Source organism: Heteronotia binoei, chromosome 9 (genome assembly GCF_032191835.1).
Source record: "Heteronotia binoei isolate CCM8104 ecotype False Entrance Well chromosome 9, APGP_CSIRO_Hbin_v1, whole genome shotgun sequence".
Taxonomy (NCBI): Eukaryota; Metazoa; Chordata; class Lepidosauria; order Squamata; family Gekkonidae; genus Heteronotia; species Heteronotia binoei.
In genome coordinates this window covers 53,336,145-53,362,823 of record NC_083231.1, presented here as the reverse complement: position 1 = coordinate 53,362,823, position 26,679 = coordinate 53,336,145, and the positions used below count along the sequence as shown (strand labels likewise).

General features: G+C 42.2%; 1 protein-coding gene and 1 non-coding gene across 2 annotated transcripts in view; both read right to left on the bottom strand.

The window, feature by feature from the left end:
- Window positions 1-22,420, bottom strand: part of PDGFC (platelet derived growth factor C) — a 209,376-nt gene extending 186,956 nt beyond the window's left edge. Inside the window, exon 1 of the mRNA XM_060246607.1 lies at window positions 20,889-22,420. Coding sequence (XP_060102590.1) covers window positions 20,889-21,006 — 118 coding nt within the window. The 5' untranslated portion in view covers window positions 21,007-22,420. The remainder of the gene's footprint in view (window positions 1-20,888) is intronic.
- On the bottom strand, window positions 4,385-4,459 carry TRNAA-GGC (transfer RNA alanine (anticodon GGC)). Its single transcript has one exon. It is a non-coding gene; the product is annotated as a tRNA-Ala (tRNA).
- Window positions 22,421-26,679: the final 4,259 nt, after the last annotated feature.

Here is a 26,679-nt window from a genome sequence, read left to right as displayed (position 1 = left end):
TCTTCTAAACTGCTGACAGTTGGCAGCTTCTCAGGCTCAGAATTGTCAAGCACACCATTCGGAGTTCCTTGATGGAAGAGTGGGATACAAATAAAACAAACATATATAATTGCTAAACTTTTTTTTAACAAAGACGACTTTTTTTACAGCTTTTATGTAGCGATAACTTGATACATCATCTTTCTCCAGTCATATTTCTCATATAAGTATTGGATGCTTAGTACTAAATGCTTTTCCCCATAATTACTCTTGTGATGTGGTTTAATATTACATGACCTTTTAGGGAAACATGATGCATCAATTCTTTCCTGGCATTTGAGACTTTTCCCCTCATCTTAGCAAGTAAACTCTGTGCTCTTAAAAAATTCTGTATTTCATCTTTCTGATCTACTAGTCATAAAATGCTTATTTCCCAACCTAGCAAGTACACAATATATTTATCACTTTTACAACAAGCAGAAAAACATGTTTTCAAAGATATATGTTTTTCAAAGACTGTCCAAGCTTGCACTAATAAAATGTATCAAACTAGAGTCCAAATTGTAACCCCCAAACAGACATTTCTCATAGTATTCTCCTTACACCCGACATATTTTAATTCATGCATTTGGCAGCAGAAGACTGAGAACACTATAACTGACAAGATGTTAAGGACATTCCACTTTCCATGACAATTCTATTTTGTTTTATAGAATGCTTCTTCCAAACATTTGTGTGTTAAGAAATCCCAAAGAAGCTAGCTCCCATTCCCTTTACTCTCTTCTCAGTTTACTTTTCCATCAACTAATGTTCTTATTTACTTTTGATGATGTCAAGAGGACATGTTTTCAGACACTTCATGATTCTTTGGGCCAGTGTTCATTAGGTAAACAAATTGCTTCAGTTCAACAACAAGTCATCAGCTTACCAAATACTTATGAATCTCATTTCATCATACTGATAACTACAGTAAATTAACATCCTATGAGCATGTTCTGCCCAAAAGAGTAGAATAATTTAAGCACAAAAATCAAGAAAAGGTATTACAATGTATACTTTATAACCTTACAGATGAAGAGTCATAAAGAAAAAGAGTTGGTTTTATACCCCACCCTTTACTTCCCAAAGGAGTCTCAAAGCAGCTTACAATTGCCTTCTCTTCCTCTCTCCGCAAGAGACACCCTCTGTGAGGTAGGTGCAGCTGAGAGAGCTCTGAGAGAACTGTGACTTACCCAAGGGCAACCAGCTGGCTTCACATGGAGGAGTAGAGAATCAAACCCATATCTTCAGCCTAGAGTCCACCACTCTTAACTACTACACCACAGTGGCTCCCCACTAAAGGAAGAACTAAACGAAAGGAAGAAGCTAGAATAGACAACATTGCAGGATACCAAAAACTGCCTCTACGAAAATGGCAACAGCATTTAGAAAGGAAAAATGGAATTTTGAGGGAAGGGAAACCCATTTGATTCTGGCGTAATCATAACACTATCACCACATTCCACATTTTATACTATTATGGAAAATATTTTTCCTCCACCCTCACAAACACAACGGCGTTGTTTAGCATGAGCTGCATACTGCCACACAGGAATTTGCTAACTGATCCGACTTCCCTGATGAAAGCAAATAGTGTTGCACTGATGTCCGTGATTTCGTCCTCTTACTGTTTTTGAGACATAAAAGTCATAAACATAAACATGATTTGTGATTTTATGAAATAAAATAAACGTCACATAACTCAAGGTGATTCACATGGGATTCCCAGGAGGTCTCCTATTCAGGCAATGTCCAGAGCAAGACATAGCTGCCTTTGGCAAAACAACTGCATAATATTCCAAATGTATACTGGAACCAGCTTCACTGATACAGAAAAAATGTTTGGGTGTGTGTGTGTTTTTTGGGGGGGAGGAGACTGGGTGAGATTTGGGGGGAGGTTAATGGGGAAATTCAGAAATTCCTCAAAAACATTTTGTACATTTTGAGTTCACCCAGCTAAAACTAAATCATGGGGGAGGGAGAGGTTCAAGGGGTCTGTCAACAAAAGTTGCCCTTCAGCTTGGCTCAGCTTTAAAAGGCAGCCCCCAAATGTATCCATGGGTCTCAAAAGTTACTACAGACAAACTCCATGAGACAACGACTCACATACTACACTATTAAAATGAATAGTATACTTGCTTAAGAGTTAAATATAGCTATGTGGTTGAAAGTTTCTGAAGTACAGGCAGGTTTATGATTCTTCTGCCATAATCCTGTTTTGGCTATACTTTTTTCAAGAAGAATGCCTTGTGAAGTATCCATTAACTTCTACTTCTAAAAGGGAGTAACCACTTTCCAGGGAGTGAAGCAACCAAGGTTTTACTATTCTAAACAAAATGCCTCTCTGTTGATATCTTTCAAACCTCGCATGGTTGCAGGAGTGGATTCATCATAACTGCTTGGCTGTTATGCTTCACTTGAAATGATGAGGCTGCATTAAAGACTGAGATACTGCTGCAATCTGATCCTTCTCATGGACATCAAGAACTCCTAAAAAATAAAACTAATAACATGAATATTTCTTCTGTGCAGGGCTGGAATTCTAGCAAGAGCTTCTTTGCATATTAGGCCACACACCCCTGATGTAGCCTGATATTAAAAAGAGCTTATAAGCTCTTGGAGGATTGGCTACATCAGGGGTGTGTGGACTAATATGCAAAGGAGCTCCTGCTAGAATTCCAGCTCTGCTTCTGTGGATACATTCACTGTGCTTCAAACAGAAAACTCAACATCTAAGAAATCATACGAGTAGATGAAATAAGAAGCGTAAGCTGCCCAAGGGAAAGAGGCAACTGTGTGGCTGTATTAACATTGCCTCCTAATAGACCAACATGGTGCTCTAACTTCCTTCCTCCAAGCCATAGGTAAGACAGAGAGTCAGGGTAAGTCACCAGGATGATTGGCTTTACCATCCCCAAACACATTCCCTACCTGGGAACCAAAGCCGTCAGCTTTCAGTTGCCATGCCTGAATGCACAGGCAAAATAGATACTAACAAAACACTCATTATGTCTGGATAAGACTTTGGTAGAGGAGCAGGTTCCAAAAATTTTGAAACCATGGGGGAAAACCTGGGATTCTTCATCCCCTCCTAGAAAAAGATGGGAACTGAGAGGAGTGTATATCATACTTATCAAACCTACATTTCTTTTCCTTCTTGAATGCATATTTGATTTATTTATTGTGCAGAATTTATAACTTAGTTAACACAAACATACGCTATGAGGCTTATTTGTGAATTCAGAAGTAAATGTCCTCATCTTCTACAAATAAAATCGTGGAAATATCCAGTACTAAAGAGGGAAAGCTGCAAACCGCTACATCTTTTATTACCTAATACATTATATCATCATCTGAAATGTAGGAAAATATAGACTCTGAAACAGAAAAACAAAGATCTTACAGCAAAGAAAAGCACATTTTTGGAAACAAGCATCATACCAGGGGGACCCACTGTAATGTAAATGGCTATAATGGTGCCCACTGACATCTTCCCTGGTGTCTGCCAAGCATGATTAGAAAGTGGGAAGGGCCAGGTGGGACTTTTACCCAGCAGGGCTTCTGATTGGCTGAGTAATTAAAAAAAATGTTTTCAGCAGCTTCTGTCACCACAGCACAAGTATCTTCACTGTGTGACTGAAGGTAACGTGTGTAGGCAATAAAATATTTCTCAACAGTTCATTTTTAAAAAGCATCCTGCTAAGCAGAGATTTTGCCTAAAATCCTGAAGACTTACTACTAGAGTTATGCATAACCTCACTCCCTGACATTTTTTGGTTGACTCCACATCCTGCAGCAGACATGTTGTGGTTCTACCCAACACCCTGTGCCAAAATTCTAAAGGTATCAGCAGGTTCAAAATGTTGTGGACTCCTGCATTATATAGCCACAACAGGAATAGCAGAACTTTTAACTATTTATTTGAGATCACAAGATGACATAGTCCTGCTGAACACTACATCGGCCAGACCAAACCTAGACTACTCCGTAGAATTCAAAAAGCATGTGGACAGAACAGAATGGGTGCAAAAGACAAGAATAACCAGGGTCCTGGAGGCCAAGGCCTATGCGGAAAGGCTGAAGGAATTGAGAATGTTCAGGCTGGAGAACAGGAGGTTGATGGGGGGCATGTTTGCTCTTTAAGTATTTGAAAGGCTGTCAGAGAAGGGCAGGGAGCTGTTCCTGTTGGCAGCAGAGGTCAGCAATCACAATAATGGGATAAAATTGAACATATGAACATATGAAGCTGCCTTATACTGAATCAGACCCTCGGTCCATCAAAGTCAGTATTGTCTTCTCAGACTGGCAGCGGCTCTCCAGGGTCTCAAGCTGAGGTTTTTCACACCTATTTGCCTGGACCCTTTTTTGGAGATGCCAGGGATTGAACCTGGGACCTTCTGCTTGCCAAGCAGATGCTCTACCACTGAGCCACCATTCCTCCAGATGAAAAGGTACCAACTGGATATTGGGGGAGATTTTACAGTAAAATCAGTGGAATTGGCTGCCTAGGGAGGTGGTGAACTCTCCCTCAATGGCAATCTTTAAGCAGTGGCTGGAGAAACACTTGTCAGGGATGCTTTAGGCTGATCCTACATTGAGTGGGGGGCTGGACTAGATAGGCTGTAAGGCCCCTTTCAATTCCATTGACTATAGAAACTATTAGTGTGTTAACATACATGTTATATATTAATTGTGCACAGTGGTTCCCCAACCTTGTTGAATCTGTGAGAATTCTGGGAATTTTGAGAACAGGGGGCAGCTACCACCTCAAAATGGCTGTCAAAAGAGGCTGAGGCTAGGCTTCCCAACCCCCCCACCCTGCCGGGGGACCCCCGAATTAGCAGCCTCATCCCCCGCTTTCCAAAAATGTGGAAGCAGGGGGTGGGGGTGGGGAAGCGGCGCGGTGTCTCTTTCCTTGCTTGCCTTCCTCCCTCACAGGCTTTAGGCTTCTCCCTTCCTCCAGGTCACAAAGACCCCGCCCACCGCCGGCCTGCTATTCGCTCCAGTCCGGCCTCCCTTCGCGAGGTGCATGCTGGGACTCGTAGTCCTTGTGTCCTCTCCAGCTGCCACAGGCATCTCCTCGGGGAGTCTGGCCGGCAGAGGGGGTGGGAGCTCCGCCCCCAGAGGACCATGTGCGTTTCTACCTCTGGAGGCTTCAGTCGCTGATTGAAAGGCTTCCTCTTGGGATGGGGTGTCTGTGCTACTTTGGAGAAGTTGGCAGCAACTCGTGAGTAGAGAGGCCAATCCCCCTTCAGTGTTGCCAGAAATGGGGGGGGGGGGAGGTCTGCTGAGTACTTCATTATTCTCTATGTGGAGATCGATTCTCATAGGGTATAATGGGGAATTGATCTGGAGGTTTTGGGGGCTCTGGGGGGTGCTATTTTTTGAGGTAGAGGCACCAAATTTTCAGTATAGTATCTAGTGACTCTCCCCAAAGTATCCTCCAAGTTTCATAACGATTGGACCATGGGGTCCAATTCTATGAGCCCCAAAAGAAGGTGACCCTATCCTTCATTATTTCCTATAGAAGGAAGACATTTAAAAAGGTGTGCGGTCCCTTTAAATGTGATGGTCAGAACTCCCTTGGAGTTCAATTATGCTCGTCACACCCTTGTTCCTGGATCCGCCTCGATGTCTCCTGGCTCCACCCCCAAAGTCTCCTGGCTCCACCCCCAAAGTCCCCAGATATTTCTTGAATTGGACTTGGCAACCCTATCTGAGGCTGATCACAAAATGATGGGATGTTTGATTTTTAGCATATTTACTTGGAAGGATGACAACCTCCTAAAAATATTATACAAAAAAATTCCTGGAATATCTACGGAGAAAATCTAGTATTCCATTCGATTAAATACTGTATGTAAAACAATCTCCACACTATATATTTTGAGTAAGAAAAACAGATCTTTAAAAGTGCTGCATTAATTCCAAAAGATAAAATATTCTTTAGAGTTTTAGTATTCCCCCAAATTTTCAGTTTTTCTTCTTGAAAAAATTTAAGCACCTTAAAACAGTGCATGTTTGTGTGTGTGTTTTCTTCACATCTCTAGACTTTGTCCTGCCCCTGAGCAGCATTTTGCATAGTGTTTAAATTGATATTCATAGAGGGTTTTAAGCGCGGTTAGTGACTCTGAGATCAGGAATAATTTTTGTGCAAAAATGCAAAATCAGTGAACTGAATTACTGACCTTGTTAATCTGGCTCCATCTCTTGTTTCCCAGAAGGTGGAAAGGAGCTGTTGCAATGGATAGCCATACCTTTAAACCTACAACCCGTTGTATGTTCACATATTCAGCTCCAAGAGCATTTGTTGTCCTATGCTGAACTTCTTTTAATGACTCACTGAGATTTAGCATTGATTTAGTATACTAGGGTTTTTTCTCTTCAGAAAATTATAAAGACATTTATTTCCTTCATATTGCTTCTCAATACACACACAAAAATCAATTGTAATAAGATTGTGCACTAGACTTATTCCTGACTTGGCCTAGGAGCTGCTATGCTAAGATCGATCAACATCTCCAGTAGTGGTCAAAATGCTGCAGAATTTAAATTTCAGTTTGCTGAAATTATTGTGCTAGAGTAGAAGCTGCCTTTATGTTTTAGAAAGTCCACTCTTTCTTCATGATAGTAACCCTCTTGCAAGCAAATCCTACTTCCCATTGTTCAAAAAACACAATATTTTGCCAAAAGCAAGTACTACATTTTGCTAATCTCCTTCTCTTGATTTGGAGTGCTAGTTGAAAAATTGTTGAGATAGGGCATGGTCTTTTGCTGGATACAACCCCCATAATAAACTGGTGAATAGTTTCTCTTTCCTGATTTCTTTAAACATAGGAGTGAGAAGTACCACTGTAGTACTAGTTTTATAGGACACAACTCAAACAAAAGTCAATGACAAGCCCTGGGGGGCACTAAACTGGGCAACCTCCCTCCTAGGCAGTGAGCAATGAAGGGAGAGCAGCTGCCCTTCCCGCTCGCAGATAAAGGCCCGGCTAATCAGCTGACTGGTAGGCCCTTTCACCTGAGCCTTTCCACACATTTTAAATTGCCCAGGAAACAGGGGGCAGCATGCATCCAGATCCCAGTGCACACAGTTAGACTGTGCCACACCACACCAGGGTACAGCGAGGAAGGGAGTTCCACCCTGCCTCTCAGATACCCCTTGGGTAAAGCAGTTCAGGCAAATTGAGGCTGGCCAGGCACCTGCAGGGAAGACTGGGAGTGGGGTGTGCTTTGCCCATGGGTTGGGGGTGGGGGGTGGGGGGGGCTTTGCCTGGGGCACCTTATAGCCTGGCACTGCCTGTGACAGAGTGACACAATTGCATTTGTGTCCTAGTTTCTTGCCCAATGTAAACAACAGGTCTGCGTAACTGCCAAAGCCTGTTTGTATTCTATTAGCTGTCTTCCAGACTTCACGTGGCAAGTCAAATCCTGAGGGCCTCTTGTTGGTCTTATCATGTTGTAGATGTTGGGTGGAACTGATTGCATCCATGTTCACAAGCATTCATTCCCTAGATCAAAATTTTGTGATTTCATGATTTGTGCAGATCTTATCGCTAGGTGTCAGGATCTTGGCCTGGATAGGCCCACTTCAGTCATATGTTTGTGGATGGGCAACTCTCTGATTTCAATTATCTTTCTATGTTCATGAAGAAGAGCATCTTGTCTTCATAAATGCAAGAGTGATGTGGTGTGAGGTGGGTGGCCAATAGATCAGAGTGGGTTTAATACATTTGCTGATGGTTCTCATTGTTGTGTCTGTGGACTGTTGAGTCACACTGAAGCACCATATTCTGCAGTACTATCACCAACCCCAAAGCTGAGCATCTAAGTGTTATAGCAGACACATTTGTGTTGTGTTATTTTTGCTGCTACATTGGTAAGATGGTGTTTATAGCTCAAGGTCCTGTCCAAGGTAAATCCAAAGTACTTACGTGTAGGGTTGTGTTTAAGTTGAGTGCCATTAAGTTAGACATTCAGTTCACAGTTGGCAAGAATTGCAACAGGAACACAAGCATTCTGTTTTTCCTGGACTTGGGATAAGTCACCATTTATGGAAGTAATCACCCAAAATTTCAAGGTCCCTAGTCAGTACTTCCTCAGTCCGTTCAATTGAACTGTGCCTTACTACGATTGCCATGTCATTGGCATAAGCAAACTTCATGGATATCATCTCAGGAACATCAGAGATGCACAAACTGAAAAGAACTGGAGTGAGGAACAAGCCCTGGGGTAGACCGCCATTCAGTTTCTTCTGCTTGCTGATTGACTGGCCCATAATTACTCGGAAAGTTCTATCACTTAGCATGTTATTTAGAAACCGAAATAATGCTCTCTAAGGGAAAACTTGTAAAAACTTGTACAACAAACCATTCCTCCAGACTGTGTCATAAGCAGCGGCAGCCAGATCAATGAGAACTGCTGACATCTTAAGACACTTCTGATACCCTGCCTCAGTGAAAGTTGTTAAGCTAAGAACCTGGTCTTTACAACTACAATAGGGTCTAAATCCTGCTTGCTCTAAAGGGACATGTTCGTAAACTCTATCACTGATTCGGTTCGGGATTAGCCTCTTGAGAAGTTTAAAACATGAGTTCAGAAGGGAAATAGGTCTGTAACTTTCCACCAGATGTTTTGGTTTTCTAGGTTTCAGAATAGCAACTATCCTTGCTTCCTTGAATTCTCTTGGGAGTCTTCCTGTTCCCATGATGTCAGTGAGAAACTCTGCAAGCCACTTCTCAGTGTTTCAGTCTCTGGAGTTCTTTCTTTCTTTTTTTAAATTCTGATTGTAAAATCTCAGTCCTTTAGAGCTCTGAATAGTGATACCAGTCAGGTAACTACCTGGTTTGATGTTACCTCTGGATTTCCTTGGAGCACAGGTGAGCTTTCACCTAGCTTTTTTTTTTAACAGGGTCTAGGCTTTCATACTGGAATGCCTGAATTTCAAATTCACATTTGGTCCATTTTTGTCTACATGCAGCATCAAGTTTCCTATTTTAGGAATACTCATATGCTAAATAATTTCTTCTTTTTTTAAAAAAAAGAGGTATCTATATTTCATCTTTGAATTTTAGTTAACTTTTGCTATCCATCAATGGTGATTTAAGGTTTAAGTAGGCTGTTACACCAGTTTATCAGACTTCAGGGGAATAGTGCAAAATGTGGTGGCACACCAGCTAACTGTGTCACCTGCACGAGCGCATTCATCCAGTGATATGCCAATTGAACTGGTTACTGACTGAATACTGGATTAGCTTCAAGGCAGTGGTACTGACCTTTAAAGTCTTGCATGGCCTGGTACTGACATTCCTGAGGGACTGCCTCTCCCCATTTGTGCTTCACAGGGCCAGCTCTCCCACTAGGAAAACTAGGTGGTTGCCTAGAGCACCGGGAGGTTAGGGCGGAAAATCTGGCTCCCAACCCCCTCCCTGTGCCCCAGGCAAGCACATAGTTTGCCTGCCTCCTCGCCGCAACGCCTCCCTTCCCCTCCACACCTCCTCCCTCCCTGCTGTGCCTCCCCCTCCTCCCTCCCTTCCCCACTTGTCAATTGCAATGCCGGAACTGGCTCTAATGCCACGTTCTGGCGATATAAAGCCCCCACCACCAGCAATGACTCGATCAGCGGGTAAAACCATGCTGCGGGGCCTCACTCGCACTCTGTCTGAACTGGCATCCTGAAAGGGCAGCCTCACTGTTGCTGACTCCTCCTATCCAGGAAGTGGGGAGGGGAGGAGACAGTGAGACCACCCTTTCAGGATGCCAGTTTGAACAGAGTACAAGCGAGGCCCCGCAGCGCTGTTTTACCCGCCGAGCGATTCATCGCCGCCGGGGAAGGGGAGCTTTAAATCGCCGGAACATGGTGTTAGAGCCGGTTCCGGAATTGCAATTGACACGTGGGGAAGGGAGAGAGAAGGAGGAGGCGTGGCGGGGAGGCATGGAGCCACAGGGGGGAGCCGCGGGGGGCACTTTGGGGGGGCACCAGGCAGCAGGTCTGCCTGGGACGCTCCAGGGCATCGGGTCAGTCCTGGTGCATCAGAGAGTCTTGCACTGCTGATCAAGATCTGCTGGTTATCCCTGGACCAAGCGACATCTGCTTGACCTCAACCAGAGCCAGGGCTTTTCCTGCTCTGGCCCCAGTCTGGTGAACATGCTCCCGTCCGAGATCAGGGCCCTGTGGGACTTACCATTCCACAGGGCTTGTAAAATAGAGCTGTTTTGCCAGGCTATTGACTGAGGTGCTGGGCATCCAGTAAAAACCCAGGCTCCCCTGCTGAAGCTCACCTCCACTACATAGCCCAGATTAAGAAGATCTCAGACACCCAGTGGCACCAATTTGGAAACTATGCACATTTACAAAATGTACAAACAACCTGTTTAAAATTACATTATTTTAACTGTTTTTAATTACCTCATTAATGTTTGTATTTGATGTGTTTTAGAATCTATTCTGTCATCCACCCCAAGCCTGCTTGCAGAGAGGGTGGAATATAAATTTAAACAAATAAAATCTCCCTCCCTTCCCCACGTGTCAATTGCAATTCACAATGTTGCCATAACACTATCACAAGTATCAATTTTAAAATAACCCAATCCTTGGACTAATCTGCTCTTCACAGTAGTCAGTTTTAGTACAATGAAAAACATTAAAACCTCATATAAATGTATTTGTCACTCTCCATCTTAAGACTGAAAAATTATTCCAAGCCTCATTACACAAGTAAAATATAATCAAGACGGCTGTAAAGTAACCCAGACTTGAGTTAAGATTCCAAATCCATCACTTAAACATCTAGTAAATGACCCAATTTGTTTACATGACCCTGCAATTTTTTATAGTTTTTTCCATAAAGAAGTTATTACATCCATTCCCTATTTTGTTGCAAAGTGTTTGAATGGGCTCCAGAACCGCAAGCAAGTTGAACAAGCTCTTTTCTGATGGAAATGGCTTCATGCAATTTACCACTACCGGTGAAATACCTCAAACTATGTTTGCAGATTTAAACATACCTACACTCACACATCAAAAGAATTTCCTGCTCCTTTTGTCACTGAAAGAGTTTGTCTACTGTAAAGATTGCTATTTTCTATTTAAATACTATGGCTAAAATCCAAGAAGTCATAGGCTGTTGTTTCAGTTTCCTGCTTCCAGAGACAGCCCCCAGAAAAATCATCCCTGAAGATCAGGGTAGTCCTAGATTCAAAAGGCAGCTATCAGAACAGGTTTATCTGGATTCCATCCACTGAAAGCTCAAGGAAGGCAATATAATAAATTACTAGAGAAATTCTGCTATGCTTAAATGTCTCCCCAAATGCTTGAATTCTTTATTATCAGTAATATTTACTGGAGTAGATGCTTTAAAGCAGGAATAATATAAACAACAAAAGAAAGCAAGCCCCTTAAAAGCTATCCTATGAATGTGCCTGTGGTTTCAGTTGCTATAACAGAAGAGTGCTCTTCTAAAATACAAGAATAAGAAAAATAATCCTTCTAAGTGCCAGAAGGATGCATTTTTATTTGTTGGTTTTTAGCATACAAAAGGACTAGGATGACTTGGCCTTTAACTTTCTGCATAAATTCCTGGTGGGATGCTACTCTAGAGGGCCACTGGGACCAGGATCAAGCTAAGTCAAGCAGATACTGCAATATGGCCAGCACTTTATAAGTCACTTGGCGGCTCAGCTTGCTCCAGGGCTGCTGTACCATCTCAATCTACCTCTCCTGCCAGAAACACAGAAGAACATAAGGCATAACGGAATCACAGAATGGATTTTAAAAAATTAATCGGCTACACTATTTTAGAATGCATACATAGACAATTTTCTACATATCAGACTGTTGATACTACCATTTTCACAAGCTCACAAAAGATCTATGGATAGATGTTTTCTTTTACATCTGGCCTTACAGATGCATCATGGACTCTGCAACAAAAAAATGAAGGAGCAATAAGAAGGTAGCAAGCATCATACCCCAGATGTCTTACTGGTAAAATACCAGGCCTCCCAAATCCAGAAAAGTCTGTATTACAAATTCAGCATTGTTTTCTTCCCCAAGGGAGAGAAGTCACTACATAAACAAGCAATCCACTGTCATGTCCAATTGGTTGGATCCCATCAAAAAGATCTACAAACACAAAGAGGGACCCTTCTGTTGATTCTCCACAGCAACCCTCCAACTCCTCCTTCATGATACTCCTGGTGGTGGACATCAGAAGCTGCACAAAAATCACTGGCAGCAAAGGTGGGGAGAGCTGGAACTGCACCAGGCTCACTGGTAGCAGAGACGAAGGGGGTAGCAACAGGTAGGAGCCATGCCTATGAAGGGAAAGGAAACTCTCTACAAGTATCATGAGTCCCTACTTCTTTATATATCATTTTAAATATTTAAGAAGGGACAGAAAATGCACTGGAGTCACAAATGCCCAGTAGATTTTACCGTAAAGTAAACAGTGAAAAAGTTTTTCTAAAGCAATCTGACAGACAGACATGCCTGTGGCATTTTTATAGGCTCTGAACAATCTGATACAGATCTGTGAGGAGTAAGATAGAGGCTACTCCAGTTTTGGTGTGCATGTGTGTTATGGTCATATTCTGTCAGGTGGTTTATTATTAAATTAGAGCATTTAACATTCTGGCATTCATGGGAAATTTCTGAGCTTTCATTTCTCACCTCCACTGAAGGAGACTTACATTAAAAAAGAGTCTGAGGTTTCCACAGATTGTAGATTACAAAAGAGAAACATTACCTCTATTGTCTAGTATAGATCTTAGAATGCAAATTAACTTCTATACTTAAATAAGCCTCTGATCTGTCAGATATTTCAAACTGAGGATTACTGCTGAAATTCCTTGATTGCAGCCCTGAGTTTACCCTGAGAGCCCCTACAGTGTCAGATTACACTTAAATGAATGCAAAAATGAAGGCTAAAGGTAGCTGTATTCTTTCACAGGGCAAAAAAATTAAAAAAAATTCCAAACAGTACTCCTATCCTTCCATTAAAATAAAACAAAATATTGCAAAATACCTAGCAGAAGCTTCTGAGTTCAGAAGAATTCTTTATCATGTTGGATTTTAAATTTTTTTTAAAAGGAAAAAATATGTTTCAAAGTTTACAACTTAAAAGACTGAGAGCGATCAAAAAGTACAGTAAACAAATTAGATGGGTGAAAAGACAGATTTCAACCACACCAGAGGCTCTTGGAGCTGAAGAAGCAACATACTGAGGGCACTTTCACACATGCTAAATAAAGCAGTTTCAATCCACTTCAGTGATCATTTATTTACAAGTGGATTTGCCATTTCACACATTAAAAAAACAGTTGCAAAGTGCATTGAAAGTGGATAGAAAGTATGCTATTTAGCATGTGTGAAAGTGTCCTGAACCTCTTCATTTGAAACATTAGAATCCTTCCCAACATTTCACTGAATTATAGAGCTGGAAGGGAGCTCCAGGGTCATCTAGTCAAACCCCCTGCATAATGCAGAAAATTCACAAATACCTTCCCCCCCACACACCCACAGTGACTCCTGTGCCATGTCCAAGAGATGGCAAAACAAAAACAAACAACAACAAAAACACCCTTCAAACTGGCCTGGAGAAAAATTGCTGCCTGAAACCAAAGTGGTGATCAGCATTTCCCTGGATATGTAAGAAAGGGCTAACTAAGCACTGATGCAATACTCCTAGCCTCCCTTTCATGACCTGCCCAAGTTTACAGAATCAGCACTGTTGTCATATGGCCATTTGACCTCTCTTAAAAAACCTCCAAGGAAGGAGAGCCCACCACCTTCCAAGGAAGCCTATTCAACTGAAGAACTGCTCTGTCAGAAAGTTCTTCCAAATGTTTAGCCGAAAACTTTTGGAAGCAAAGTTCCCTGTAAGGCCAAAGACAACAGAATAATACAGCAGCCCTTAGTTATGAAGCTAGATAATTATTTTACAATTGTGCACTAGAGACAAAGGTTTACAGAAGCCAAACTGTGTAATATTATCTGCTTATCTGAGGTCATGCAGCTTCCTTAAACAAAGACTCATCAGAAGATTGTCCCCTCTGTAGAATTTATGAACCGATCTTCCTGTTATTGCAATTTTTTTACACACATTATTTTCATTCTTTTCCATCCATGTGGAAAAAGACACATACACAACCATGACATAACTATTTTGGTAGTTTCATGATGTAATGCATCTGTGAACAAAAACATTCAAGCTCATAGTTAAGATGAGGACTTCATAGCAGAGAATGAAATGACATAATCCAATTCACAGCAATGTTTTCTGCAGATAGCTACAATTCCAGATTAGTTAACAAAACTGAAGCATCAGATTCTTCCAGCAAGTTCTTTATGTCTTTACTATATATCAAGAAGAAAGTAAGGCTGCACCAGTAGGTAAGAGAAAAAAGATCAAGGTGCAAGATAGGTTTTTTGACCTTTTAAAACTCAACACAATTTGCTATAAGCTCTGTCAGGGGACCTTCCCTTCATTTGTGGAAGGTAGAAGATCCCCTGACAACATTTACCGTGAAACACACTGGAATCTAAAAGATCAAATTAACTTTCAACATTGCATCTTGTTCTTTCTTCCTTTACTATGTATCATTCATCTTATATAAGATACATAACCCCAAGCCATTGACACAACTCACTTTCTTTCAACCCTGCTAGTAATCCAAGATATAGCAGAACAATAAAAAGAAATAACAGCAGCATCATGCGAGTTTGTTACTGTAATGATTTCTTGATATCGAACCTATTAATTCTCAACCAATGATAATTTAGTGTTAAGTTACTGCCGGAAGAACCTGAAGAGTGTTCACTTTACTGGAAAACAGCAATTCAGACTAGGAGTCCTCCAAGGAAGAGCCCAAGGAGCCAATGCCATCAGTTGAGAAGGACCAGCAGGACCAAGAACAGTCTATCATGGCGAAAGCACCGGCTGACAATGGTCCAGCAGCACCAGAAGCCATCCTGCCTGAGCCTGCAATGGAAGCCTCACCATCAGCCTTCACTGGGCAAGACCTAGGCCCAGGGCCCCCCAGGGGTCACTCTCCAGGATCAACAACAGCAGAAGGCCCAGATCAAGATGACCCAAAGGAGGCAAAGTGCTCAATTGGCAGCATGCAACCCCATTCCAGAGCCAGAGAATGAGAAGAATAAAAAGGTTGGGAAAGCTGCCATGCTGAATCAATTGCTCCACTAGACACAAGACTGTGTGCAGCTCTATATCCCTGCCTCCAGTTCCTTACATTCAGGTCCAACTCCTAGTTGTCAGTACCTATCAGAGCTCCCAATCCTCACTGTTCCAATGTAATAATAATAATAATAATAATAATAATAATAAACTTTTATTTATATCCCGCCCTTCCCGCCGGAGCAGGCTCAGGGCGGCTAACATGACATGGTATACCATGATTTATAAAACAATTTTAAAATACAATTAATACATACAGTTAAAACAGTTACATTAAATTACAGCTAAAATTAAGTTAAGGTGCTATATTCAGTTGACGTATTTCAATGGCGAGATATCGCTTTCAGGGTTCCTCATATGCTTGCAGAAAGAGAGTGGTTTTGCAAGCCCTGCGGAATTTATTAAAGTCCCGCAGGGCTCGCATTTCCTCCGGCAATTGGTTCCACCAGTGGGGGGCCATTACAGAAAAGGCCTGCTCTCTTGTTACTCTTAGTTTGGCCTCTTTTGGTCCAGGGATCCTTAGAAGGCTTTGAGAACTAGATCTTAGTGCTCTCTGGGGAACGTGTGGGGAGAGGCGGTCCCTAAGGTAGGCAGGGCCTCGGCCATATAGGGCTTTAAAGGTGATAACCAGCACCTTATAGCGAACTCGGAATATAATTGGAAGCCAGTAATAGCCTTCAGAGTGGTCTACACTATGCATCCCCTTATCCCACTAAGCAGAAATCATTCTATACCCATTTCAACACTTTTTCATACAACGCAAGATCTGTTATAGCCATTACTTTTCATTCCAGTATGAGAACAAAGCTAAGAATATCAATCAAGATGGAACATGGACCAAATAAAATGTTTTACTGAGAGTTAGACTCAAAGTAAAGTGCTGGTTGGAAAAAAGCTATGAAAATGCATCAACCGTTAGACAAGAACATAAGCGAAGCCATGTTGGATCAGGTCAATGGCCAATCCAGTCCAACACTCTGTCAAACAGTGGCCAAAAAAGCCAGGTGCCATCAGGAGGTCCACCAGTGGAGTCAGGACACTAGGAGCCCTTCAACTATTGCCCCCACTACCAATACAGAGCATCACTGCCCCAGACAGAGAGTTCTATCAATACCCTGTGGCAGACAACCTCTGCTCCATATATTTATCCAATCTCCTCTTTAAGTTGTCTGTGCTTGCAGCCGCCACCACCTCCTGCAGCAGTGAATTACATGTGTTAATCACTCTATCCATTCTATCCAAACTGCTCAGCAATTTAATTGAGTGTCCACAAGTTCTTGTATTGTGAGAAAAGGGGGAAAAGTACTTCTTTCTCTACCTTCTTTATCCCATGTTTCTCCAAGCTAAAGAGCCCCAGACGCTTTAACCTTTCTTCATAGGAAAAGTGTTCCAACCCTTTAAGATGCAGCACTCTTTGTATCCATTTATCCATTTGCACTAGAGACCAGCCCCTTTAAAAAGAGAATACAATCCAGCCAAAATTGTTTTTCAGTTCCATTGGTTTCAGTGGAGGGAAATCAATCATACGTTTAACTAATTCCTATTCAACCAATAGATTCGCTTTGATTCCCAGATGCTGGGGAAAGAAGAGGAATAACTGTTACTATCATATTGTAATGTAACTTTTTCTGCATTGCCTTGCTGTGAAAAGTATGAAAGCTTTCTGCTACTTTTATTTATTTAAAAAATAACTTGCATACTTTGTTTATTTAAAAAATAACTTTTGCATAGCCTCTTCAACAAAGGCATAGTATAACTGTCTCTCCTCTCTTTTAACAAGACTATAATGACATCCCCTGGAATCCTGGCCACAACCAGACTACTTCTATCAACTTAAAGTGCCATCCTACAAAGGTCAGAATCCTACCCAGGTATACTCAGTGAGGAAAGTGTTCTTAAGAATGCATTAACTGTGTTCAGGACTGCAGCCTTACAACTTTAATATAATTTGCATATCAACAACCAAAGTACCACAATGGTTTTAAGCTTTCTCATGTTAACTGTCCTTTTACTGTGAAATAAAACTCCTTCAAATGTACTTGGGGTTCAATGTCCTGAAAGCCACTACCAGAAGATTAATATTTAAGGAAACCTGGAAGATCAAAGAATTAGCAATAAAAATGAAAAAGGTTATGAGAAATCTAAATGCGGGTAACCAATTTTTTTTTTCTGACCCAGGCTTCTCTGTGCTTTCAGTATAGTCATTTACCTTTTCTCATGGTTATATGAATTATTACTGACCCACAATGAGCTAGATTATTTATCAAGAAGAGCTTACATGAGAGCATTATGATAAAATGTTAACTAGTTACCACCAGAGTGCTCACACAGATGTACTATGTAACCACACTGTTTTCCAAAGTCCTCAAACATAGGCCTCAAACACCTATCAATTTGACTTCCTGGCAGGAAGTGGTAAAATCCACACATTCTCATACTAATCATCTGAGAAAAAGTTGCTATGAAAAAGATATTATTTCTGATATATGAAGCAAGGTTTAAAAAGTCACACTCACAAAGATACTTGAAAAAGTTCTTATTCCTTAAAGGTACTTAATATCTAACGTTTGCAGATTCTGTGCAACTTGAACCATTTCAGGCATCTAAAATAATTTAAAATTGTTAGTTAACCACTAAACTGCCTTAATTACAAAATTATTAAAATAGCCCTGCATGTACTAAATGAGCTACAAATTAGAAAATCCTAGTTTAAATATAACCTGTGCCAAGAACTCACAAGATGGCCTTAGGTGAGCCATATGTTTCTCAACTCCCTCATCTTCTATATGACAATGATGCACTTTGAATAGTATAAAGATGTACACACATTAATATTATCTGCATTGATCAGATCAAGGATGCAGTCCTATGAAGCTTACTAGTAAGTGCCATGCAAAGGATCAATCAACAATCCTTTAAACATTTCCTGGAAAACTAACCTTAGTAAATCTGAGTTGGACTTACTTCTAAGTAAAACATGCATGAAAGAGAAAAGAGAGCATTGTTGTGCTAGTATACAGTGTTGTGTCATGAGAATAGCAACTTCCTTCAAAGTTGCCAGCAAGTTTTAACCTACCACTGACAACAACACTATGGGCTTGATCCAGCTAGCTTTTTCATTAAACCTTACTCAAGTTCTTCTCTTATTACAGCCATATGACTTTTGCCCATGCAGGATCTCTAGCATAGTCTTTTGGCAGTCAAAGTGGGTTTCAGGAAAACTAGCTGTGTCCAACATTATGTTTCAGTTGCAGTAGAAAGTTAAAATCACACTGTGTCAGGTTAAAAACTAGTCTAGTAAATGAGATCCTCCAAATAATTTAAGCATTAAGAAAAGTGCTCGTTTGAGGTCAGCTTTTACATTAGAATTTATGTCACGCTGACAAATGTAGAAAGTATAAATCAGAGTAGCCTATAATTCAGATATATAAACAGTCACAGACAATACAATTAAAAGCATCCTACATCACTTATTGAACCTGGGTTTTCTGAAGATTCTGTGATGACACTTCTGAGTACTCTCCATGGCAAGCTTCCATTACATCTTCAATAGCTAAGTACTTTTTATATAATGAATTGCATCTATGTGAGCTAAAAGAAATTTAACTACCAATGTCATCTGTGAAGCTCACCATAAACTAAGCAAAAGGCCTACATCAATTGACAGCAGGTTCTCCAACTCTTCGATATTTAAACCTTGCTGCATCTTTAAGTGCTGAATCCTTCTCCTGTTTGAAGGACGATGCTCTCAAATAGCCTTTTACATGTGAAAAAATCTGATATGTATAGATATTTACATAATGTTGTTCCAAACTCCTTAAAAGAATAACTGGTTGCAAAGTAAACAGGTGCACAATTTCATCTGGACTGGAGAAGCAATTATAGTTCTCAGTCACAAACCATACAATTGCACTGACGCTGTAGTCCACAAACTACCTCAGTCACCATGTTTACTCTCCCAACAAAATAAGGCTGAACAGACTAAGATCCACAGAATTTACTTCTGAGTAAGCATGCTTAGGGTTCTACTTTAAAACACATGCCAGTTGGAGTATTAAGTGGAACTATAACATGTATCACTTTTTTCAACTCATTGGAAAAACTCATGTTTTTTCAACATGGACATTTCATGACACTCTATAACATCCACTCTGCAGAAGAGTTTAAGGGTGAAGATTAGATCTCCACCCTCATGCAAGGTGGATGCGTTCCTGCTTGAGGACAAAGGTTAGTCTGATTAGTTTCCTGTGGTAGTACAGCTGGGTTTCTGACTCTTTTGATCACTTTCCCCTGGCCCTTTGCAGTGCTCTGGTTGGAGACTGATCCCCAAGGCTGCTCTTTGATCACCAGCTCTGGCAGTCTGCAGGTGCCATATGTCATCACATTAGGAACCAGAAACAAAATTACTCTCTCTTGCTAAATTCAATAGCATGAAGCACTTTCTGCAGATCCATATATTTGTAAGAGGCTATTCAATTCTCTGTTTGCTTTGTAACAGCAGACAAAACATACAATGTATATTAAGAAAACCATTTTCCAAAATCACAGGGATTCCTGTTAGTTTGAGCCTTTCCTCAAACTGACATGTTATTCAATACTGTGTTCATTTTTTCCTACTGCAAAGATTTTTTTTTCTTCTCTTATTTATGCCTGTTTGGCTAGTTTGAGCCTAGATGAAATCACGTCTTTCTAGCTAAGGGGAAACTACTAAAACATTTTCCCCTTACATTAGCATACATCACTGGAAAACAGGGTGTTTAATAGCCTAAGTTTAGGCAGCCTGCATTCATTGGGTGGTTTCATGTGGCATATAACATTTCTGTTTGCAAAGCATTGCTTTAAGTGACTTCGTAACAAGATCAAGGGTGAAAGGCCTTAAAAATCTGAATAATGTAAATCATATGGAGTTCGGAGGCTAAGCAAATTACACACCCTGAAACTGCCCTCTGTATGAAAGGAGTCTTTCTCCACTCTGCTCAACCCATAGCCCAGGGGAATTTGCTTCTGAGAGTTTTCTAAACATTTCAGGTACACTTGAAAGCAATTCTCATTTCCTATGCAGATCAGCTTGTTTCCACCACATGCAAAATAGAGGTTATACTCCATCAACCCACACTATCAGACAGATACAAACTGAGGGGAGAGTGATTAGACCAGCCACACCGGCAACCACCACACACAAAGACAGAGAGTGGGTGGAGAGAGTTAATCTGTTCCCTGTCTTCTAGTTTCTTAATTGGTGCCCTTTTACCTATCCTGCTCCAGTTAACGAAGTTGACAAGTTTCCCGGAGTGACATACACACAGTGAAGTCAGACCTGCCAACTCTCATTCATTATGGCTTCAATCTGAAAGCTCACTCTGCCGAAGAAAGATGCCCACCCACCCCTCGTCAAAGTGTGCGCGTTTCAATGAGGTATTTACAGCCCCGCTCTGCTCAACAAAAAGAAAAATGCAGAAACAACTTCTCGCTCAAATGTGAAAACACTCGCAGCACTTGAAAAGTTGTCACGAGCTGCTCTACGACAGCCCAGCCACTGAGGTTTTGCAGAAGCAAAGGGAATGCAAATCCTCCTTTCCTCGGCGACTCCTCCTTCACCAGCGTGTGCTGCAACGACAACGCTGTATGTCTCCTAGACACAACAAACACAGAGAGATCTGGAAAGCGCCTTACCGTTTTGCTCCTTGGCGCTGGAGAATTGGAACTTGCTGCTCAGGTTCGATTCGGCTTGAGCTCCCTGTCTTTGGCTGACCAGGGCAAATGTCAGCAAGAGGAACCCGAAGAGGAGCATTTGGCAAGCCGGGTCTAAACTCTCACGCACACACGCCAAAGCACTTGCGGCTCAAGCCCTCCCCGCGTCCTTTTCACCACCTCGACCACCACGCGAAGGCTGCACCGCTAGGGAGAAAGCAGCACTGAGCCTGCTCGGGCAGCAAAGAGCAGGGTAGTTTCCGCATAATCCCATCCAAAACTTTTTTTGTCCCGCTACAGTCTTTTCCCCCAGCGTCTCCAGGGTTTCTTTCTCGCCCTAAAGTTCAAAGCATAACCGGGGCTCTGAAATCAGCTTCCCAAGGGCACGACAAGCATGGAAGGAAGGGGGTGGAATCGGGAAAGTCAAGAAGAGGAGGAGAAAAGGGTGCGAGAAGCGGCTGCTGACTCGAAGGAGCACCTGTCAGCTTCAGGAACCAAAAATCACCCGACTGACTGAAGCACAAGGGGTGGAAGAAAGAGAGCCCCCTTGGGGAGGGAAAAAACCCACCTTCTCCCTTATTACGAAGCAGCCACGCTGCCCAGCCAGCTTCTTTCACCCCCCCCCCCGCTTAGGACTCCCGATTTTTTTTTTTCCCCCTTTTGCTTTCACGTGTTACTGCCACTCTCCCGCATCATTCCTGACTGATCAGGGGAGGAGGGGAAGAGGAGATCGGAAATGGGTGGGAAAATAAAAGCGAGCTGCGAGCGAAGACACAGGCAGGCCGGGGAAAGGCAACGAGGAAACTCCAAGCTCCTGCTAGCCGCTCCCAAGCAGCTGCTCAGACGCAACAGCAGCAGCAAGCAGCACCTGGTTTCCGTTTTACGCCCAAGTCTGCTTGACAAGAGCGCGGAGAGAGTATAAAAATACCTCCTCCCACCAGAATAAACCCCCTTTTTTACCTCAAGGCTTTCCTACCTCCCACCCCCCTTAAAGTATTTTCTCCTCCACCCCAAATTCTTGCGCGCCCTCCCGGCTCACTTCAGCTATCTTCCGCACAGAACCTTCTATGGTCTTATCCCAACCCAGTTCTCCGCTCTCCTCCAACTCTTCAAGGTCCTCCCTTTCCTCCACACAGACTCCGCGGCCTGAACTTCCTCGCCTCTCTTTCTTCCTCTCCCCTCCTCCCGCTCCCCTCCCCGGGTCTGGCGGGAAAAGGTGGTGGTGGAAAGAAGAAATCTCCCTTCACGACTCAGCAGGAGGAGTCGCCGCAGCCGCCTCCGCCACAACAGCAAGAGCCCGCAGGAAGCCCAGAATGGCCAGCCAGGCGTTCCCGGCTGCAGTGCAGGGTGACGTTCGCTCCTGCTCGGGAGGCGGCAGCACCAGCAACTGAGAAGTCGTGCAAAGTTCAAGCCTGCTACTGGACGCTCGCTGGCTCTCTCGCGCGCGCCCTCCTTCACTGGCAACACAACAGGTGCTGGAAAAGGAAAAAGGACTACAGGGAAAGTCTCCTGCTGAGGACTGGAGCTGCGAAGTTGCACTGAAGAGTAACTTTGAGCGTGCGCAGAGTGCATTTCCACATCCAGATTGCCGTCAGCTCAGGGATTTTTTCAATACCTTTCTTTTAAGAAATAAACCACTATAAAGAAAACAAGCCATCTGTCCTCTCACAAGTAGATGAAATGTTTTTAGGGGGGGGGGGTACCATACAACTGATGTCAGCAGGGCTTTTTTTGTAGAAAAAGCCCAGAAGGAACTCGGTTGCATATTAGGGCACACACCCCTGACTCAAAAAAAAAAAAAAAAGCCCCGGATGTTTGAAATTTGGCTGTCAGTTAAACGAAATATACAACATTTTGATTCACAACTTTTTTTTTTTTAGTCCTATTGCTTCCTAAAGGGGGAACATACTAAAAAGGAATGACATGAATGCCCATTGGGGAAAAGGGATATACCTGAAGGCCCACTTGATATAATGGAAATGCCAATTGACTTACATGGGATCAATTGAAAAAACATAACAGGACAGAACAATTGCAATGAAAATGAGCAACCTGCCCTGGGCCTGGAACAACAGTCTTCAGAGTGGAGGGACACGATAAACGGCTCTGGGCTCCTCCACTGTGGAATGGTGGTCCCTGGGACCATAAAATCGCTCTGAGACTGAAATGAAAGCCCCCAAACTGGAATGAAGACCCCTAGGCAAAGATAAACTAATTTGGGGAGGAAATGAAACCCACCAGAGTGAAATGATACTCCCAGGACCATATAAACTGTTCTGGAAGTAGAATGATATCTACAGCTGAAAATGGTCCTTGGGTCAAGTTATACAGCTCTGGGGATGCGATGACAACCCCCTAAGTAGAATGATGGTTCCTGGACCCAGATAAACTCCTCTGGGAGTTAAAGAAAGCCTTCAGACTGGAATGAAGGTCCTGGGGCCCAGAAAACTACTCTGGGACTGGAATGATAGTCCCTAGGATCATAAAAGCTACTCTGGTACCAAAATGAAAGTCTCCAGACTGGAATTATGTCCCTTGGGGTGATATAATCTATTCTGGAACTAGAATGACAGCCCTCAGAGTAGAATGACAGATCTTGGGTGGAAATGACAGTGTCCAGAGTGGAATGACAGTTCCTGAGACCTTAGAAACTGATCTAAGCATAGAATGAAACCCCCCAAACTGCAAACTAGGGTATTACACTACTCAGCATCAACCCCAATTCCAAATAATTTATGAACAAATAAAATATCACTAGTCCCAATATCAATCCTTATGAAATGGCTCTGCTTACGTCCCTTCTTTGTGAGAACTATCCATTCATTCCTACTTTCTGCTTTGTGCCATTGTTGTGGAAGTCAAGGACCTCAGTTTATCTGAAAGACTACCACTAGATGATGAATTACCCTGGAAAAGGCAGTCACCTTAGTGAGGTATCATAAAACTGTTGAGAAGCAACAATTAAACCTTCATGGCAGCAGCAGCCCTTAGCTGGACCGTGATGATACTCAGAGAGAGAGAGAGAGTGAGGCCCCAGAAAATAAGAGCTACAATGGCAGTCCAAAATGTTAATACATAGTATACTGAGGGAAAATGCCAGTGGTGTAGCAAAAAGAAATACAGAAAGAAAGATGCCCCACAAAAGAATCTGTATGCTATAAGTGTAAGAAAAAAAAAAAAACACATTGCAAAGGCCTGTTTTGCAAGAGTATCAATAAGGTAAATTGCAACTAATCAACAAGTTTCTTAGGCTGTACGACAGAGAATCAAGCAAGTAGAACACAGGTGTAGACATCAAGATGAATTGGCTACCAGTGGAATTCAAGATGTACCTTCGGGCAGATGTTACAGCTATAACATTGTCTTTATCCAGAAAATATCCAAAACTGTGCATGCTAGAATCTAACAAGAACCTGAAGGGATCTTCAGGGAAACATTTAGGTACAATTGGAAGGCCCAAAGCAAACATGCAATACAATAGGGGAAAATGAGTTTGTGGCAATTGGAAGTGAGTTTATGTGCATGGGACTGGAAAGGATCCTATTGGGACTTAGAGCATGTGACAATGTGGAGCTGGTTAAAGGCTTGGGACAACTAGCATCTTCCATCAATTCAACAGGCAGAATACCTCATGCTCTTCCAGAGCATGGCCAGATGGAGATTCCATATGAGATTAAGTTCAAACCAGACTCTATACTTTTTTCTATCAGTGTTCCTAGTCAGGTACCTATCTTCCATCCTAAGCAGAGAGAAAAAAAGCTGGAAGAAATGTTTTGAAATGTAGGTCCTTGGACCAGTTGATGAGCCTGCTAATCATCCCTATGGTTATCACCAGTAAGGCAAGTGTTGATCTGATCCAGGTGAAGTGTGGAAAGAGAACGGCACCCAGTGTCAGTAGTGGAACACACACTGGAATGGCTCAGAAAAGCCAAAAACTTCTCCAAATTGGATGCTAACCATGGTTTTTGAAAATTTCTTTAACAAAGTTCCATGAGGCTAACAACATTCATCATTCCCCTGGGGAGATACTGTTGGAAAAGATTGCCCTTTTGGAGCATTTCTGCACCCAAACTGTTCCAAACGCTAGTGAATCATGTACTCCAAGCCACTGATGGGTCTTCTGTCATATAGGCAATGTTATAACAACTGGGTTTACAATGGAATAGCATGAATTAAGATTAACACAGGTCTTGCAACAGCTCCAGGAAGCAAATGTCACCCTCAATAGCGAAAAATGCGAGCTCTGAGTTCAAAATGTATGCTTCCTTGGACACATGATTGTGCTCCTTAGAGGAGAAATATGCCTTGATCCTGGTAAAGTAGAAGCAATTGCAAAAATGTCCAGCTCCAAAACAAGTCACAGGAATCTGTCAATTTCTGGGAATGGTAAATTTCTGAAGACATCAGATCTTGTGATTGTAGTCAATGAATTACTGAAATCAAATAATCTGTTTGTCTGGGGCCCAAGAAAGAAGCAAGCCTTTTAGAAAATTAAGAAGTCTCATCATAGCACCTGCTCTGTTGACCTTTGATCCAGTAGATAGCTCATGTTATAGACTGGACACTGTACTATAATAATACCAAGAAAATGGAACAACTTTAACCCATTGCTTTTGCCTCAGGAATGTTGTCAGCATTAGGAAAGTGTTATGTCCAAATAGAAAAATTAGCATTGGCTATCACATGGACATGTGAATGACTTCCAAGATTTTTTTAATTGGGCTACATTTTATGATAGAAACAGACCATAAACCTTTGGTCCCTATTTTCATTAACAAAAGACAGGATGGCCTCACATCTCAGCTGCAACATTTTAGAGTGAGGATGATGTGTTATTCATTTGACATCACTCTGGGCAAGATCTAGTTGTTGCTGATATTCTTTCTAGACAGCCATTGGCAGAATGTGGGAGTGGTATACTAGAACATGAAGTTACAGATTCTATTCAGTCCATTGTTGCTTGGATCTGACAGAGTTTTTCAGAGCAGATGTGAGAATATTTCCTGGATCAGGGGTGAAAAAAATCTGGATGAGAAGTACTTCCTGGGAGACAACAGGAGCACAATAGTTTATGCAGTAGATCACAACTTTAATGCCAGTAGCTCATGAAGTAGAATTTTTGCTCACAAGACTCTGCAGCTTAGAGGGAACATTTCTTATAGTATATAGTTAAGTTAAGCTTGTCTGTTTAATAAACTTCTACTTTCTACTTGTGTTCTACTTTCTGTTACTGGCAAGTGTTGGAGTCTCTCAATCCAAAGTGTCTAATTGCCCAGGTAACAACACAGGCACAGACCACAAAAAGACAGCAAAGGGGTGGATACCATCTGCTGCACTGCCAGCTAGCCAGCAATCCTCCCTGCATGGTCTAGGCTTCAGGTGCGCAGGCAGGCAGCATATGTGTTTGCCTCAGTGCCTGACAGAAAACCCATGCAGCAATGGCAAAGTCAGCCTCAACCATGCCTCAACTGACCCATGCCATCATTGTCCCCCTCTCTCCCTTTGGAAGGTAAGCTAGAGGGGAAAAGTGGAGGGGGGCACAGGACTCCATTTGGGCTGAATCTGGAGCCAACACAGGCAGCAGCTGGCAGGAACAAGGTGGGGGACTACCAGGGCATTTTTTATCTGGTGGTTTTCAAAAGCAAGGAGTTATGTCTTTCTTTCTTTCTTTCTTTCTTTCTTTCTTTCTTTCTTTCTTTCTTTCTTTCTTTCTTTCTTTCTTTCTTTCTTTCTTTCTTTCTTTCTTTCTTTCTTTCCAGCTACCTTGCCTGCA